This window comes from Ovis aries, chromosome 11 (genome assembly GCF_016772045.2).
Source record: "Ovis aries strain OAR_USU_Benz2616 breed Rambouillet chromosome 11, ARS-UI_Ramb_v3.0, whole genome shotgun sequence".
NCBI lineage: Eukaryota > Metazoa > Chordata > Mammalia > Artiodactyla > Bovidae > Ovis > Ovis aries.
The window spans coordinates 8,934,452-8,951,062 of NC_056064.1; the positions used below are offsets into that span (position 1 = coordinate 8,934,452).

At 55.2% G+C, this 16,611-nt stretch overlaps 2 protein-coding genes across 7 annotated transcripts in view; one reads left to right on the plus strand and one right to left on the minus strand.

Annotated features, from left to right (window-relative positions):
* Nucleotides 1-4,292, plus strand: part of LPO (lactoperoxidase) — a 30,087-nt gene extending 25,795 nt beyond the window's left edge. For 4 of the 5 annotated variants that reach the window (XM_060394700.1, XM_042255214.1, XM_042255217.1 and 1 more), the window contains 4 exons: nt 461-713; nt 2,386-2,559; nt 3,177-3,414; nt 3,602-4,292. In XM_060394700.1, the coding sequence (XP_060250683.1) occupies nt 461-713; nt 2,386-2,559; nt 3,177-3,414; nt 3,602-3,809 (873 nt within the window). In that variant the 3' untranslated portion in view covers nt 3,810-4,292. 5 annotated transcript variants of the gene reach the window in all.
* Nucleotides 4,293-5,640: 1,348 nt separating this feature from the next.
* On the minus strand, nt 5,641-16,269 carry MPO (myeloperoxidase). Of its 2 annotated transcripts, none has more exons than XM_027975362.2 (14): nt 16,237-16,269; nt 16,009-16,086; nt 15,767-15,860; nt 15,290-15,465; nt 14,977-15,100; nt 14,751-14,880; nt 14,473-14,679; nt 13,314-13,632; nt 11,057-11,217; nt 9,183-9,438; nt 8,565-8,735; nt 7,382-7,619; nt 6,438-6,652; nt 5,641-5,892 (listed from the first exon to the last, which is right to left on the minus strand). In XM_027975362.2, the coding sequence occupies exons 2-13, from the start codon at nt 16,082-16,084 to the stop codon at nt 6,445-6,447; spliced, it is 2,160 nt and encodes a 719-aa protein (XP_027831163.1). In that variant the 5' UTR covers nt 16,085-16,086; nt 16,237-16,269; the 3' UTR covers nt 5,641-5,892; nt 6,438-6,444. The 2 variants fall into 2 exon arrangements, with proteins under 2 accessions (XP_027831163.1, XP_042111204.1); XM_042255270.1 differs by having other exon boundaries at nt 16,009-16,105.
* Nucleotides 16,270-16,611: the final 342 nt, after the last annotated feature.

Consider the following 16,611-nt stretch of genomic DNA (forward strand, 5'->3'; position numbering starts at 1 on the left):
GCAGCACTTCTTTCAGAATGGGGGGCTGAATGAACTCCCCTTGGTTACCCTGTGACTCATTCCTGTGGTTCTCCATTCCTCTTGCCCTGGCCTGTGGGAAAAAGTTTAATAGTATAATTTTAGGTTAAAGTGATACACAGAGACTGTGATGTTAGCCTCATCATAAACTTAGAGCAAAGATGGCCAAGAGAGTACATTTCAAATGTCAAATTCAAGGGACTGATCAGTAGAGCCTGTATTGAGACAGATCATGGAAGATCAGCAGAAACTATGTCATGATCAAGCAGTAATGTCTGCTAGGGTTATGGGAAGGAGAATTGGACACGTGCAACGCGTAGGACACATATGCAGTCCGTTTGCCATCCTTGATTTTTGACCACTCCTCCTTGGCTCCAACCTCACTCCACCAAGGTTTGAGTCTTCTCACATCCTTTTCTTCATGACTTGTTTTTCCTTGCAGATTATCACCTTTCGGGACTACCTACCCATTGTGCTAGGTAGTGAGATGCAGAAGTGGATCCCGCGCTACCAAGGCTATAACAACTCTGTGGATCCCCGAATTTCCAATGTCTTCACCTTTGCCTTCCGCTTCGGCCACATGGAGGTTCCCTCCACTGTGTCCCGCCTGGATGAGAATTACCAGCCGTGGGGCCCGGAAGCAGAGCTCCCCCTGCACACCCTCTTCTTCAACACCTGGAGGATAATCAAAGACGGTATGTCCTTCCGGGGATGCACTGTCACCTGGCTGTCTCACTCTGCAGCCTGCTTCTAGAAAAACCTGGCATGGAAGTCAGGCTCCTGCCACTTCCTATGCAACCTTGGGCAAGTGACTTCACCTCACTGAGCCTCAGTTTCTTCGTTTGTAAAATGGGGACACTAATAATATCTCTCTCACTAGGATATTAAAATGAAATGACTATATACTAAATAATTATCAATTATTATAAATATATAATGAAATTAATATTTGTGTGTCTCTTTAAACATAGTCACAAACACACAAATAAATCAGCAATTACTTTTTTCACCTATTAGATTAATGGTATATTTATTAGCAAAGTATGGAGAATTTGGAACTCCTTGTGTGTTAGTCTGTCCAAAAGACAGTGAAAATATGTATTAGATGGAAATTAGCACATTTTGACAAGCAGTTTTATATTTAGAAATTTACCTATAGGACATAATAAGGAGTGTTCAAATGTGTATGTAAACTCAGCGGTACTCATTACAGCCTTAATTATACTTGTAAGATTATGAGTAATCTGTTTACCAAATCATAATGCTAGGAAAATTAATAGTGCACTTATGCAATTTAGTTGTATTTAATAGATTGAAATTAATTGACATTAAAATCTAAGTTTTTCAAAAGTTTGGCCATTAGTTCCTGAGTATCAACTATGTTTGAAACATTAATATTGTATTTTATTCACATAAAATGAAATATGTATGTGCTTGTTTGGACATGGTCAATAAACTAATTTTATAGGAAGATTGTTAAAAAAAAATGAAATACATATATAAAGCGCCCTACGGTAGTTCCTGACACACAGGAGGTGATCACTAAATATTAGTTATTATTCTTTCTTTCTTGCACTGTCCTTTAAGATGCCGAGTTTTCCCTGCTTCCTTTCCCTCCCTCAGGCTTCCCTGACCCTTGCAGAAAGAATTCCTGTGTCTAATAAATACATAGGGCTTCCCTGGGTAGCTCAAATGGTAAAGAATCTGTCTGCTGTGCAGGAGACCTGGGTTTGATCCCTGGGTCAGGAAGATCCCCTGGAGAAGGGCAGTGGCAACCCACTCCAGTATTCTTGCCTGGAGAATTCCATGGACAGAGGAGCCTGGTGGGCTACAGTCCATGGGGTCACAAAGAGTCAGACATGACTGAGCAGCTGACTCACACACACAGTAAATAAGTTGCTCTTTTCTGCTCTTCTCTACAGCTTTCCACCTCCATTAAGTGCCAAAGATTGGACCCCTGTTCCCCTTTATCCTGAGCTGGGCTGTGTTGAAACTGGCTTTTACTTAAGGCCGGACAAGTCAGGGCATTTTTCTAGAGATTTCTGCCATCTCTTCTCATGGTGCACAGTTCCTTGTGGGACCATATGGAGGAGAAGGAGCCAGCTCTCTGAACTGGAGCTTGGAAGAAACCCTGAAGCTTATGCTCATACATCCCCGCAGGATGGCAGGTGGTGTGGATGGGCTTCCAACCCCCAGCACACCCTGTGGGCTGTGCTGTGTTCTTCTTTCCCCAGTTCCAGCCCCAGAGGGGCAGTTGGCCCGTCTTTCAGCTGAGAAAGAGAAACTGTCAGGAGGAGGGCGTGCCCAGCAATGGAAGATGTCCCCAGCTGCCCCACCCCCAGCATGGCCTCTGGGTCTCCCTTGCAGGTGGAATTGACCCCCTGGTGCGGGGTCTGCTGGCCAAGAAGTCCAAACTGATGAATCAGAATAAAATGGTGACGAGTGAGCTGCGCAACAAGCTTTTCCAGCCCACTCACAAAATCCACGGCTTTGACCTGGCTGCTATCAATTTACAGCGTTGCCGGGACCATGGGATGCCTGGTGAGTGGGCCCAGGGTCCAGCCAGGCCTGGGGAATGTTTCACCACTTTCTGGGGTTCCCAGGGACTCTCCTCTATAGCCCTGAGGAGCTGATCAGTTCTAAAACAGAAGGCGGAGATGCCTGTTTTAAAAACGCACCTGTGAAATGGCATCTTCCAGTCTCCCTAAGACAGAGACCAGAGAACATATCTGGTACTATGCCTGGGCTCCTCAAATGAAAGCGATCAACCACTGACTTGTGAAAGCAGTTTAAAAATCCAGAAAATATTAAGAAAAGGAGAATAGAGAGAAAGCGATGGCTACTGGACCTTCCTAAATGTAGAACTTTAAGGGCCAGACTGTCTGCGTTCAAATTCTAGCTGTGTGACCTTAGACAAGTGACTTAGCATCTCTGTTCTTCAGTTTACATATGTGTGCAGGGCTTAGAGCAGTGCCTGGGCCCACAGTAAGCACCACATATCCTGCGAGCTCCCTTGAAGCCCAAGTGCCACAGGGTGAAACAGTGGCTCACTGCCTCCCCGTTCCCAGAGGCTGGGGAAGCAGACTCTCTGGGGCTGATGGAGCTGGAGTGGGCATGTCCTCAAAGGGCATTAGACAGCCTCCACCTCTCTGCCCTAGGGTACAACTCCTGGAGGGGCTTCTGTGGCCTCTCACAGCCCAAGACGCTGAAGGGGCTGCAGGCCGTGCTGAAGAACAAGATACTGGCTAAGAAGTTACTGGATCTCTACAAGACCCCCGACAACATTGACATCTGGATCGGAGGCAACGCCGAGCCCATGGTAGAAAGGGGCCGGGTGGGGCCTCTCCTGGCCTGCCTCCTAGGGAGGCAATTCCAGCAGATACGTGATGGGGACAGGTGAGTGAGACCTCAGCGGGGAGGGCAGCGGGGGAGGCCCCTCTCAGAGGTGGGCATTAGGGTGGGCGTCCTGCAGGACCGATGCCAGACCTCGGCATGTTCCCGGGGACCTCCTCCCTTCCCTTTTGGCAGAGTGGGAAGGGGCCAGCAGCTGGGCTGTGTGGAGACCCTGCTTGTGTCTCTGTAGGTTCTGGTGGGAGAACCCTGGGGTCTTCACTGAGAAGCAGCGGGATTCTCTACAGAAAGTATCCTTCTCGCGCCTCATCTGTGACAACACCCACATCACGAAGGTCCCGCTGCATGCCTTCCAGGCCAACAACTACCCACATGACTTTGTGGATTGCTCAGCTATTGATAAGCTGGATCTCTCACCCTGGGCCTCCAGGGAGAATTAGGGGCCCGGGCTCCACAGCCTCCCACACTGTGCAGTAGAGCTCCCCTTGGCCCCGATGCCATTTCAAGTAGACTCAGTGACCCGGCCCCTTCGGGCTCCCTACCCTATCCCAGGCCTTCTGCCCAGCCGAGTCTCTCTGCACGCCCCTCAAGCACACCTTGCTCAAGCCCAAGGCAGCCTCCTTGCCGCTCCAGCTCTTCCTGTTGAATCCCACCTCTCCACCCTCATCCTCTCCATCTTCGGAAACCCCCCTTCTGTCAAGACTTACACCCTCCAAAATGCTTTCCGATCTTGCTTGCCAGATGTCACCCATCCTTTCCCCAAAAAAGTCTTGGCTGAGGCTGCGGCCTTGACGCCCGTATCTCTCCTCCCCTTGAACTAGATTGTAAACTTCTTGAGCTCGGCTTCCAAGTGTGTCCTGGGGCCCCCAGCGTAGTACTTGGCACACAGTGAATGCTCAATAAACACCTGATGATTGACTACAGATGCTGGCGATGACCTTGTTCCCCTCTGGAAGGCAGGCCTTGGAATCACTGCCAAATGAGCAACGGGGTTTACAGTTCGGACATGTCTCACCACAAAGGGGTCGCGTGCATGAGTCTAGGCAGTGAGAGGGCCCAGTTTTGTGCTCTCAGCTTCAAAGCGCTCCCAAAGAAAAGGAGGGAAGGGGCTCCTGCACAAAGAAGGCATGGCCGTGGGGTGGCAGGAGAACTTTCAGGGCATCACCACAGAGGCAGAGAGATCCAAGCCTGGATTTCCCCCAGAGCTAATTTGGGGGAATTCCCTGGTGGTCCAGTGATTAGGACTCCACACTTCCCCTTCAGGGGACACAGGTTCAATCCCTGGTCAGGAAACTAAGATGCCCACATACCATGATGTGCAGTTAAAAAAAAAAAAGTTAATTTCTTTCCCAGGAGTTCTTTAGGGAAATACCCTCTTCTTCTAGGTTAGTCTGGGGAGCCTGTGAGGCCTGTGACCGGCAGCTCCAGAAAATTCCTAGTTTGCCACCCAATACACACTCATGAGTTCTCTCTCAGAGCCCCTCCTGGGTAAGGTCAGCCCAGTGGGGACCCCCAGGCCCCCTGACTGGCACGACGGGGGCAGGAGGCCTGCAACCATTCTACAGGAAAGCCTGGGAGCCATAAGAGGGGGTTGAGCAGGGTTTCTCCCTCTTAGGGGAGGTGCTAATGTCTGGGGCTCCCGTGGGTACCTGAGCCTCACATCCTTTCAGGCCCCAGCTGTGGGTGCCCCCCTCCCCAAATGTGGGAAGAAGGGAGAGAATGGGAGGGAATCCACCACACAGAGGGATCAAGTTGCAGGCACGCTCATCAGGGGAGCCTGCTCCTTCCCCTCCCTCAGACCCGCCTGCTCTCCTGGGCATCTACCATCCTGGGGCCTCTGACCCACCGGGCTGGCTGACAGGGTCCCCAGGTGTCTTGTCACCTGGGGAGGGAACCACCTTCCCACCAACCTCCTGCTCTTTCCTCTCCTGAGTGCCCTCTGTTTCCCAACACTTGGCACAGGCCCGATGCAGAGCGAGCATGTAGCAAGCATAATACTTCCCGGGGCAGGGCACCAACAGAAGGGCTTGGTGCCCACGGTTCCCGCTCTCTGGGGAAGGTGAGGGAAGAGGATCTGCTCGGTTTGGCCTGGCCCCTAGGCGTCCAAGGATGATGGCCTTCCGTGTATGAATCAGCCCAAGGAGAACGCCTGGACGTCCTGGCCCCCAGCTTGGAAAGGGCCCTGAAACACAGACCACTCTGGTTCAGGTTCAGAGCCCAGAGCAAGCCTCTTGCTGAGGGTCCAGCCCCACTGCAGACACAGAGCAAAGATCCCCATCTGTGGTGCTTTATTATCATAATCATCAGATATAAACGAATGGTATAAAAGGGCCAAGTTCCTCTCCAAGCAGCTCCTCTGAATAAGTAAGACAACAGAGTAAGGAAGAAAAAGGGGGGCCATGGACTGAGCCTGGCGAGCCTGGGCCTGTAACTCAACCCACGCGCAGCCCACTTCTAATAGCCACTCCTCCGGGGTCGTCACTCCTCCGGGGTCGTCACTCCTCCAGGGTTGCTGCTTCACCTCTGTTAACAGGACACAGTCAAGGTATAAGCTCCACAAGGGCAGAAATGGTGTCTGACTTTTTCTGTGTGTTTCCCATGCGGGCCACACTGCCTGGCAGGTAATGGGTGCTCAATCAACCCAATACTAGAGGATGCAACGGACCCTCTAAGGAGCCGTGACAGCAGTTATTTATAAAGGAAATTCAGGCTGAGCAAGGTTGAGGAACTTGTTCAAGGTCACACAGCTGGTAGGCTGCAGGATCTGAACCCAAGCAGTCTGGCTCCTTAGCCTGTGCGTCTCACCAATCCACTCTGCTGCCTTCCACACACCTAGTATCAGCAAATACACACTCATGTATCCACAGCACACAAAACACTACCCACGTTCACATGTAACACACACAAAATGCAATTTCGATTCACTGTGCACGCACGCACACAAACACAAATGTCCAGTTGTTAGTGGTGTCTTTAGGGAGGGGCTCAGCTAGAGAAGGGAGAGCTCTGTGGGCCCAACCGGCCAGCCCAGAGATGCCCAGCCGTCACTTGCCCGCTGCCCCCCTTACCCTGCCTCTAGCTCTTTTCCCTCCAGGGAGCCAAGTCCAATGCCGGGAGACTACTGCAGCGGACAAAGTCCCGAGGGAATGTGTTGGACATGAAGATGTTGTTCTTGGACACGACAGTGATGCCTGTGTTGTCACAGATGATGCGGGGCAAGGAGATCTTGGCCAGGGCCCGCTGCTGCCGCTTGCTGAACACGCCCTTCTTCTGCCACCAGAACCTGCACGGGAACACCCACGGCCACTGTGCCTGAGGCCCTCCTAGGCTGCGAGGACACCCACTGTCTGGAGCTGCTCCTGGGTGACAGAGGACCACAGTGGACAGCGGCCCCACAGCACAGGAGAGCTCCAGGCCCTCGGGTAGCCCAAGGGGGGATTCAAACAAATAGAGCCCCACTCACAGCTGCCCAGGTGCCCCCCACAACCCGCTCCCACCCCAGCAGCCTCCAGGCATCACTAATGACAGACGGGCCCACTCTCCCATGAGACCCTGGGCCCTGGACAGGGCTATGTTCAGGTGGGAAGATGGGATCTAGGGAGTGTGTCTCATCTGTCCACCCAGAGAGGGACACCTTGTTAAGAGTTTCCCCAAGGCACAGTTCGGGCCAGGTGAGAACTGAGTGTGAGAGAGGTCAGGCCCACAGTGGAATGAAAACAGGAGCGGTGGCCGGGGGGAAGCAAGGACGGGACCTTCTAATGGAGACTGGTGGCCCCGTGACCACACCCGGGACCTGGAGAAGCATGACCTAGGGTAGCATTTTCTCTTGTCCCTCTCCTTGACAACCACAGATCCCTCCTTTTTGCACCCTCAACAGCTTCAGGGTACATCAGTGACGACCTTGAGGCTCCCCAGCACACACTGGAAAACCACAGACTCCTTCTAGCAGGAGGAAGCGGGGGTCCCCCGAGGGTCAGGGGCAGGGCCAGAGCTGCGAGGCCTCCACCCTCACCGGTCGCCATCACGGAGCTTCCTGAACTGGGTCCCAATGAGACAGGCGAGCAGTGGGCCCACGCGGCCATTTTTGTTCAAGGGCTCAGCCACACCACCCATCCAGATGTCAATGTTGTTGGGCGTGCGGTACAGGGCCATCAGCCTTCTTGCCAGGTCCAGGTTCCTCAGGACTGTGCCCAGCTCACCCACCGTGTTGGGCTCTGGGAGCCCACAGAAGCGCCTCCAGGCGTTGTACCCTGTATGGGAGGAGCGGAGGGTGGTTGTGGGTGGGTCGCAGAAAGGCCACCCTCCCAACACAGTGAGGCCACATACAGAGGTTCATGCAGGAAAGGAGGGCACAAAGGGGCTGCTACCCGTCTACAAATCCCCCAGGGAATCCTCTGGCCTCCCCGGGAGCCTGGGCGCAGCTGGGTCTCTCCAGGAGCCTCTCTGTCTTCCCCTACCCTTCCCACTCTAAGGTAAATCCTAAATTGTCATCACTCCCGCTGGGTCCAAGAACAGGAGTATCTCCTTGCGCCTGTGGAGATCTCAGACCTGTGATGGGCGCAGTGTGTCTGGGAGGATCAGCCCCATACCAGCTGTCCCACAGTACAGGCATCAGCAGGATGGTAGGCTGATCTGGGCTCCCATTCTGGCTCTGTCCCTGACTCGGCTGGAGAACCCGGGCAGGTTCTGAATTTCTCCAAGCCTCAGTTTCCTCATCAGTAAAATGGTGGTGGTTTAGTCCCTAAGTTGTGTCCAACTCTTGCGACCCCATGGACTGTAGCCCGCCAGGCTCCTCTGTCCATGGGATTCTCCAGGCGAGAATATTGGAGTGGGTTGCCATTTCTTTCTCCACATCAGTAACATGGAAGTGATAATAATCTCTTCCCCTCAGAATCCACATAAAATGAAGCAAAAATGGATGGAGGTAGGTTTTCAGGGCAGTAGGGGCTCATTATTATGGCAATGCACTAAACTGGGGGGGTTCCAGCAACACAAAGTAGGTAGAAGGTGCTGGAAACAGGGCAGAGGGGCCCAGGGTCCTGACCTCAGGCCGAACCCTAAGAGCAAGGTTCTGAGGGTTGGCGGTTGGGGGGGAAGCGGGGGAGGGGGGGTGCCCCGGTAGCTGGGGGCACTGGAGAGGACAGGCACTGGACTGGGAGGTGGGTGGGCCCGGGAGGCCAGGGCAGCCCCCTCACCAGGAAGGCCGTGGTCGCGGCTGCGCTGCATGTTGAGCGCGGGCAGGTCCAGCCCGATCCTCATGACCTGCTCAAACAGCCGCTCCCGGATCTCGTCCACCGCGATCTGGTTCTGGCGGTTCAGCTTCGCAGGGGTGGCCATGAGGCCCCGCAGGATGGGGTCGATGCCACCTGGAGCAAGAGGAGCACGCCGGGGGAAGGGTCCAGCTCGGTATCGGAGCTCAGACCGCAGCGAGCCAGACCCGGGGGCAGTGGCGAAGAGCGCTGAGCACGTGTGGCTCCTGGCGCCAAGGTCCCCGGGTGGGCAGATCCTGACTGAGGCTCTGCGGCCTCGGGGATAAAGCCATTCAAACTCGTCAGGCTCAGATGCTCCCAGCCCTCCTGGGTCCCTGAGGATCCCAATGCACAGGAAGGAGCCGGCTCCCTAGAAGCTGTCTCACCCCACTCTCTGCTGTTGGATGTGCAAGCAGAGTCAAGCGAACCAGGCCGGAAATCAGATGCCCCGAAGACGGAAGGAAAGACAATTTATTCCGCCCTAGCTCCCTGTGACCAAGTCCACGCCCACCCCGCCTTCGGCTGCCAGTTCACTCCCTCACTCCCGGACAGGGTCTTGCTCACCTTCGAGCACAACCCTCCAGCTGGCAAAAAAGACCCTGCTGAGCGGCACGCGGGGGTTGGGCTGCATAGGTTGGTATCGACTGTTCAGGCGGAACATGAAGGGTTGGATGAGGGTGTGGCCGTAGCGGAAGGCGTTGGTGAAGACGTTGGCGATGCGCGGGTCCACCGAGTCGTTGTAGCAGCGGTACCGGGGCAGGTACTTCCGCATGGCCTCCCGCCCCAGCACCAGGGGCAGGTAATCCCGGTAAGTGATGATCTAAAGGAAAGTCACTCAGAGTGGCCTCTCCACTCACCCCTCCCTGCGGATTCTTCACCTGCTCCTGACTCGGACGGATCCCTCCCTCGCCTAAGGCCAAGGATTTGCCTTCCACAGTACTGGACCTGGGTCCCACAGAGTGGGACCAAGTGGCATGAACAGGGCTCGAATGCTTGCCTGCTGTGTGACCTTAGGCCAGTTATTAACCTCTCTGAGCCCCAGTTCCTCAAATGTAAATTACAGGTAATTACACTGCACTCCGCCTTAGAGGATTAAATAATAAAAGGTTTTGTGAGTCCTTTCATAGCTCCCTTGCCCTTGAGTTATTCCTGTCTCATTTCTCTTATAGGGAGAAGGCAATGGCACCCCACTCCAGTACTCTTGCCTGGAGAATCCCATGGACGCAAGAGCCTTGTGGGCTGCAGTCCATGGGGTGGCTAGGAGTCGGAGACAACTGAAGCGATTTAGCAGCAGCAGCAGCAGCATTTCTCTTAACTAGCATACTCCTTGAGGGCAAGGGTTGGATCTCATTTCTCTTGAAATTACTCAGTAGGCAACAAAGTACCTGGCTCACAGTAGGGTTCACTAGAGGGGAGGCAAAATGGAAAAGGGCCACCCTAGGTGATTTCTCGCAGTGAAAAGAGAGGAGAGGGAACAGACACGCTCTAGATTCTAGACTCTGGAATCTCCTCTCAGAGTTAAACAAATCTCATTTAAGTTCTTAGTGCCAATGGAAAACTGGTCACCCTGGTCACCCTCAGCACCAGCAACTCTCTCCACTTCAAAGCTGAGTATTAACAGGCCGTGTGTGTGTGTGTGTGGTGTGTGCTCGAGTGCATGTTCATGACCTGGGAGAGGATGGGGATGCTGGAGTGTCAAAACGGGAGAAAGGAAATCCCCTGGCAGTCCAGTGATTTGGACTTGGCGTTTCCACTGCAGGGGGTACAGGTTCAATCCCTGGTTGGGGGACTAAGATCCCAAAAGCTAAATAGCGCAGCCAAGAAATAAATAAAGCATTTAAATATTTTCCCCCAAATCGGGAGCACACCCCTTTAAGCGAGGATAAGAAGAGTAGGTGAGCTGGGATACAGCCGTAAAAAAGAGGGGTGTGTAAAGGAGCCAAGAGTGTCAATGTGATGAAGGAAAGAAGAAGAATTTACTGAACACCTACTGTACGCCTGGTGGCTCAGCTGCTAAAGAATCCGCCTGCAATGCAGGAAACCTAGGTTTGATCCCTGGGTTGGGACGATCCCCTGGAGAAGGGAAAGGTTACCCACTCCAGTATTCTGGCCTGGAGAATTCCACGGACTGTATAGTCCATGGGGTCGCAAAGAATCGGACACGACTAAGCAAATTCCACTTTCACTGGGCACCAAGCATTTTAGATCCACCTGTTTAAACCTGTCAGTATCATTCCTGGTAGACAGGAAAGTCGAAAGGAGAGCAAGCCTGGGAAAGAGGGGATGAAAGGCAAGTGACCCTCGCCAGGCACTTAGTATCTGCCAGGTGTTTTCAAATAGCTCATAAGGGTTAATTTGCACAGCTAAGATGCAGCAGAGGAACTTTGGCATCCCAAGTCTGCCGACCTCTGGCATCACAGATACCCAGGACTGCCTACCTGGACCATGGCTCCCACGATCTTTCGGGCTTCCTGATAGAGCCTCTCTCCGTCCCAGCGGGCGTTCAGGCGCTTGAGCTCTGTGGCCAGCCGGTTGTGCTCCCTCACAAAGAGTGTGTGCATGGAGGTGAGCTCAGGCATCTCACTTGCACGGGAGTCCCCTTGGGGAAGCAAAAGCTACTGTCATTCTTAAGACCTCCCTCCCGGAAAGGACTTGCTCCACTGAAACTCCCTCTGGGGCCAAGGCCTCAAATGCTGTTTATCGCCACTCAACTTTTCACGCCATGCTCAGTCTGCACCCCATCTAGGAGGCCTCCCTTGATTCCCTGGTCATCCTTAGCAGCTCTTCAGTGCTGGCCGGGGATGCTCATTTACTAAGCATCAGATCTGACACAAGACTTGCCACCTTCCCATACCTGAGACTGCTGGCGCCTGGAGGACAAGGACCATGGATCGTGCCTTTTTGTATCTGACCCTCCCACCCAACATACACAGAAACACATGGCGTTTAACACACTGCCTGGGACAAAACAGGAGATCCATGAGCACTGCTTGATTGACATTTTCTTGATTCAGGGAAGGCCAAAAAAGTAGCATGCATGTTGGCTCTCCCTGTTTTCCTGCCCATGTCAGACACAGCAAATGATCACAGCCTTTACTCCTGATAAAATTAGATGCAGACTTCCCTGGTGGTCCAGTGGTTAAGAATCTGCCTGCCAATGCAGGGGACTTGGGTGTGATCCCCGGTCTGGGAAGATCCCACGTGCCATGGAGCAACTAAGCCCGTGTGCCACAACTACTGAAGTCTGCGTGCCCTAGAGCCTGTGCTTCGCAACAAAAGAAGCCACCACAGTGAGAAGCCGACACACTGTGACGAGAGTAGTTTCCACTTGCCACTAGAGAAAGCCTGCACATAGCAGTGAGGCACTGAAGACCCAGCGTAGCCAAATATAAAAATTAAAAATTAATATAAAAAAAGAAATTGGATGCAACCTCAGAATCCTTCTTACCACAGGACTCTAGAAAGCCACTACCACCTGCTCAGAGCTGCCATGCCCACCTTACTACATGCTAACTCTGCAACCTGCTTGGGAGAGGGAGTCAGGGCACAGGATGTTTGAAGGCCACACCTGAGACTGTTCAAAAGAACCAAGAGTGACCCTCTGATCCTTCTAGTCCTCCCCTAACCCTGCTCTGGAGGATCAGGACCAGGCCCATTTCTGCAAGACACTGGGTTCCGTCCTCCCCAGCTCTAAAAGTCGGTGGCAAGGAAATTCCCTGAGAGTAGCCTTTCCTTCTCATTACTTGACAAGAGGTCAAGACCATCTGGGCCGGGGACACGTGACTCAACACCATGTGGAGGCGGAGGACAGCTGCTCCTTCTCCTCTAGCCCAGAAAAGTCCACAGTGGGGCTGACCTTGATTCTCTTCCCCAGGGCCCAGCCAGCAGAGCCATCATGAGGAGAGGCTGAGAGGCCAGAGAGAAGGGCCAGACTCACTGTTGGGTTCATAGTCAAAAACACTGTATCAAGCAAAATTTCTGGGCATGGCCACCATCACTGCCCCAACTTTATCCCCAGGACTGCCCGTTGTCTAAATCGAAAGTCCCACCCTCTTTTGTTACAGGAAATCAAGGTGGGAAGGTGGGTAGGTGGCGATGTTCTGGAGCAGCTCTGTCCCACAGAAATTCTGCACTGATGAAAACGTTCTACATTTGAGCTGTCCTGTATAGAAGCCATTAGCCTATGGGGCTACTGAACACTTGAAATGAGCATTTGAAAGGTAGCTGGCACAGTGGAGCAAGCTTGTTTTTAATTTAAGCTAAATTACATGTAAATGAAAATAGCCACGTGTGCCTAGTGTCTGCCATATTGGATACTGTTGTTCTAGAGCGTTGAGGGCGTCATGCTGCTCTCTCTTTGGTTTCCTGTCCCTGGAGGATTCAGCTTTCCCCTCTGGCAGAGCCCAGATGGAAAGGGAGCAACAGAGAAAGGGCTAGATGGATGGAGCCAGGCGCCTTGGCCATCCCTGAGTCTCCTTCTTAAATTTGGGGGTTTTGTTCTTATCGTTTTGGGGGTTTCTTTCTGTTTTGCCTTTCCGGCTCCATCCAACTTGTTACCAAGGCAACTCGATTCACATCCTGTAAGTTGGTGAGGGCAGTCTCTCTCAATGCTAACCCAAGGGGCTCTGCAATAGGCTCGCCATGGCTCCAGTAGGGGGCGCCCTGCATCAGTCCAGGTCCCTGCCCAGGACTGACCTGCCAGGAAACAGGGAATGTTCGCCGAGCGGTTGGTGAGGAGGCAGGGGTCATCGTGCAGGTTGTCGAAGGGCAGCAGGGCCCGGCCGTTGTCCTGGAAGCGAGTGTTGACGGCCAGCAGCCCCAGCTGGTTGGTCAGGTTGCGCAGCCTCATGGCCAAGGGGTCCTCGCTGCCGTAGACCATGCTGGCGTCCACGAAGGAGGTGAGCGCGTTGATCTGGTTGCGGATGGTGATGTTGCTGTGGGTGCAGGCAGGGGAGGAGCGGAAGAAAGGGATGCAGTCCTGCTGGTTCTTGATGCGGGGGTCATTGGGCGGGATCTGAGGTGCAGAGAGAGGCCCCGCGGGCTCGCCGCGGCCAGGGACAGAGGTCAGGAGGGGCTCGCCCTGGTCCACCTGCCGTTTTAGGCCCTGAATTCCCGCCAGGGAAGCCGTCTAGAACCGAGGACCAGAGCGGGCAACCCAGACGGTAAACAGAGCCCCTCGGGGCCCCTCAGCTGACAGGAAGGTTTCTCAAGGCCCCCGAGGGATGAGCCTAAGGTCCCACCGGCAGAGCGCCTCTGAGCAGGAGGGGCGGTGACTGGAGGGCTGGCATGGAGGACCTGGGCCCCCTGGAGGTGCGCTGGCCGGTCCTCCGACCCTCCCCCTCAACCTCCCTTCTCTCCCCTCCTCTGACTCTGTTCCTCTCTGCTCGGGTCCCTGGCTCGCTCCCTGTCCTCTCCGGCGGCCTCTCTTCTTTCCCTTCCCCCTCTTTCTCTGTCTCTCCCTCCGTGCCCGATCTGCCTCTGTCCGCCTCTCTCTGGGACCCTCCTTCCTTCCTTCTTTCCCCTGCTACCTACTCTGCACGTGTCCACTCTCACCCCCGCTCCAACCCCACTACCAGGCTGTGTGTGATGCGCGCTGGGGGTGGGGGCCCCCGAGTGGGGAGGGAAGACGACTGAGCCCCCCGGCGCTTGCACACAGAAGTCTGAGGGGCAGTGGGAAGGTCGTCAGCACAGAGAGGGTGGCAGATGCTGGGTGGTGGAGGCGTGGGGAGCGGTCAGGGCAGGCTTGCTGGGGCCCGGAGAAGAAACGCTGGGCAGGAAGGGAGGTGGCCTCTTCGAGGAACGGTGCCCCCGCCCCCGACCCGGCGGGCTGCAGGGCGAGGCCGGGAGCAAGCACCTTGAGCGGGAAGCACGGCGGCTGCTGCAGGCAGCTGGTCTCACAGTTGATGCCGGTGAGGAAGGAGGCGCGGGCGGCCGGCTCGGGGGTGAAGTCGAGGTCGTGGTCGAGCAGCTGGCCCCACTGCATGAACATGAGTGAGCGCTCCTGGTCCGGAGTCAGCTTCTCCGTGGGGAAGCGCACGATCTCATTGGACACGGCGCGAGCCTGTGGGACACCGGGCGTCAGGGGCCGCGGTCTTGGCCGGGCTGCTCCCTCTCCGCCCGGCCGGGGCTCACCAGGGGCACTGGGAAGCCGCTGCGCTTGACCCCGGGGGTCCAGCCGAAGGGCAGCGAGAAGCCGTCCTCGTACTCCGCCGGCAGCCAGCGTGCAAAGGCGCGGTTGGAAGCCCCCAGCGTGGGGCTGCGCCTGCAGGGGCGAGAACACGGCGCTGACACCCCTTGGTAGAGTCCCCAGCCTCCAGCCACCGCCCGCGCATCGAGGGTCGGCCCCCAGCGGCCGCACCTGTTGTTGCACATCCCGGTGATGGTTCGGTACTTGTCCTTCTCTGGGCAGCTCACCCCCAGGTCCTGGTGGGCGCAGCCGCTGGTCTTGGACAGCAGGTTCAGCTGGGCCGGGGTCAGCACGTCTGTGGACCGGGCAAAGTAGGAGGCAAGTGGGAGCTGAGCCCCTGTTTTCTACCCACTGCTGGGGAGACTTGCTTGGGGGATGTGGACTGAGGACATAGCGGGGGGGATGCTAGGATACCCCCCGGAAGGAGGGATTGGGAGACCCACAGATATTGAGTGAGGCACTGGAACAGTAGCGGGGACTGTACCTGTGACATTGAAGCGGCCTGGCCACAGGGCCCTCAGCTTCCTCTCCAGCAGGCTGAGGGCCACGTGCAGGTAGTCAGCCGCCCTCACAGCGGTCCTGGTGGCCGCCACTGGCTGCTTGAAGTAGGACAGGAGTTCCATGGGGCTGGCCGAGCCGCTGCGAAGCCGCTGCTTGACGCTGGTTGAGGGAAGGAGGGGTGAGCCCAGAGGAAGGAGGGGGAGACACTCAGCAGGGCCCCAGCCCAGAGCTGTGGGCTCGAAGGACCCAGAGCCCGGAAGCAGGTTTGTCTTTGTAAACACCAAAGGTTTGGACCTGGGAGTCCAAAGACAAGTGGGAGGCATGGTCTTGAAGATGTTTTCACACCCAAAGACAGAAAGACCGCCCGGCAGAGGGCCCCCCCTCCAGCCTCCAGCCGCACGTTCCCTGCTGCCTGTTCCTTCTCTGAAATGCTGGGGACGGCCTCACTCAGAAGCCCCACCTTTCCCGCCGCTCCTTGTAGGCTTTATCCACTAGCCGCTTGGCTTCCTCCATGCAGGTCAACACCACTGAGGTCTCCACTTCCCCCGGGACAGCTGCCCAGAACAGAGGTCAGGAGGTCAGGAATGGACCCAGAGTCCCCATCAAACCCCAGAACCCGGGTGGCTTACAAGGAGGAAAGGAATCCCGGGGACTCAGAACTACCCTTAACACGCCACCTTTTCCCTTCTTTTGAACTGTTACCTGGAGGGGCACCCTCCGAGGGCTGGAGCATGATCAGAACTGCCAGGAGGCCCACCGGGCCCAGGAGCAGCTTCATCTCTGCAACAAGACCCCGTGCCTGCGAAGTGTGCAAAGCCCACAGTGCATTGGGGAGACGAGCACCCCACAGCCACCTCCTCCCAGGCCCCCTCCTTCTCACCCAGTGCCCCTGCAGTGGGTTCTGCCTACAGACAGAGTCTAGGACCCTACCTCTGAAGTTTCAGGGCTCCACCTGGCATTGGCATCCCCTCTTAGCTGAACCTGGGCTTTTATGTTCTCCAGGCTGGGGGAGGGCTGAGGCAGGTGGGTCCCGCCCCTGGAGACTCAAGTCTCTCTCCTCCCCCACTGGGCCCAGGGAGCACAGAAAGAGCCCCCTCGCATGGGAGAAACAGGCAGTGGAGGAGGGACCAAAACCATCTCCAGCCCGTGACCTTGGCACTCCTCCGGAGAATCTCAGCTCCCCATGTGTGCTAGACCAGTGCTGTCCCCAAAGCGTTTAAAATTTTATCCCCCCTCTCCAAAATTCTGGTTCAACTGAGTATCCAGGTTTCCTTTGCAAGGGATGAAAGTTAGGAACCAACAGCC

What these genes read in the sequence shown, in the direction of transcription:
- MPO (XM_027975362.2), bottom strand. Translation starts at nt 16,084, where the DNA reads ATGAAGCTGCTCCTGGGCCCGGTGGGCCTCCTGGCAGTTCTGATCATG. An exon ending in ACCGGGATGTGCAACAACAG is followed by an intron (nt 14,881 to 14,976) that starts GTGCGGCCGCTG and finishes TCGCCCCTGCAG; the next exon opens with GCGCAGCCCCACGCTGGGGG. An exon ending in CATTCCCTGTTTCCTGGCAG is followed by an intron (nt 11,218 to 13,313) that starts GTCAGTCCTGGG and finishes TGCTTCCCCAAG; the next exon opens with GGGACTCCCGTGCAAGTGAG.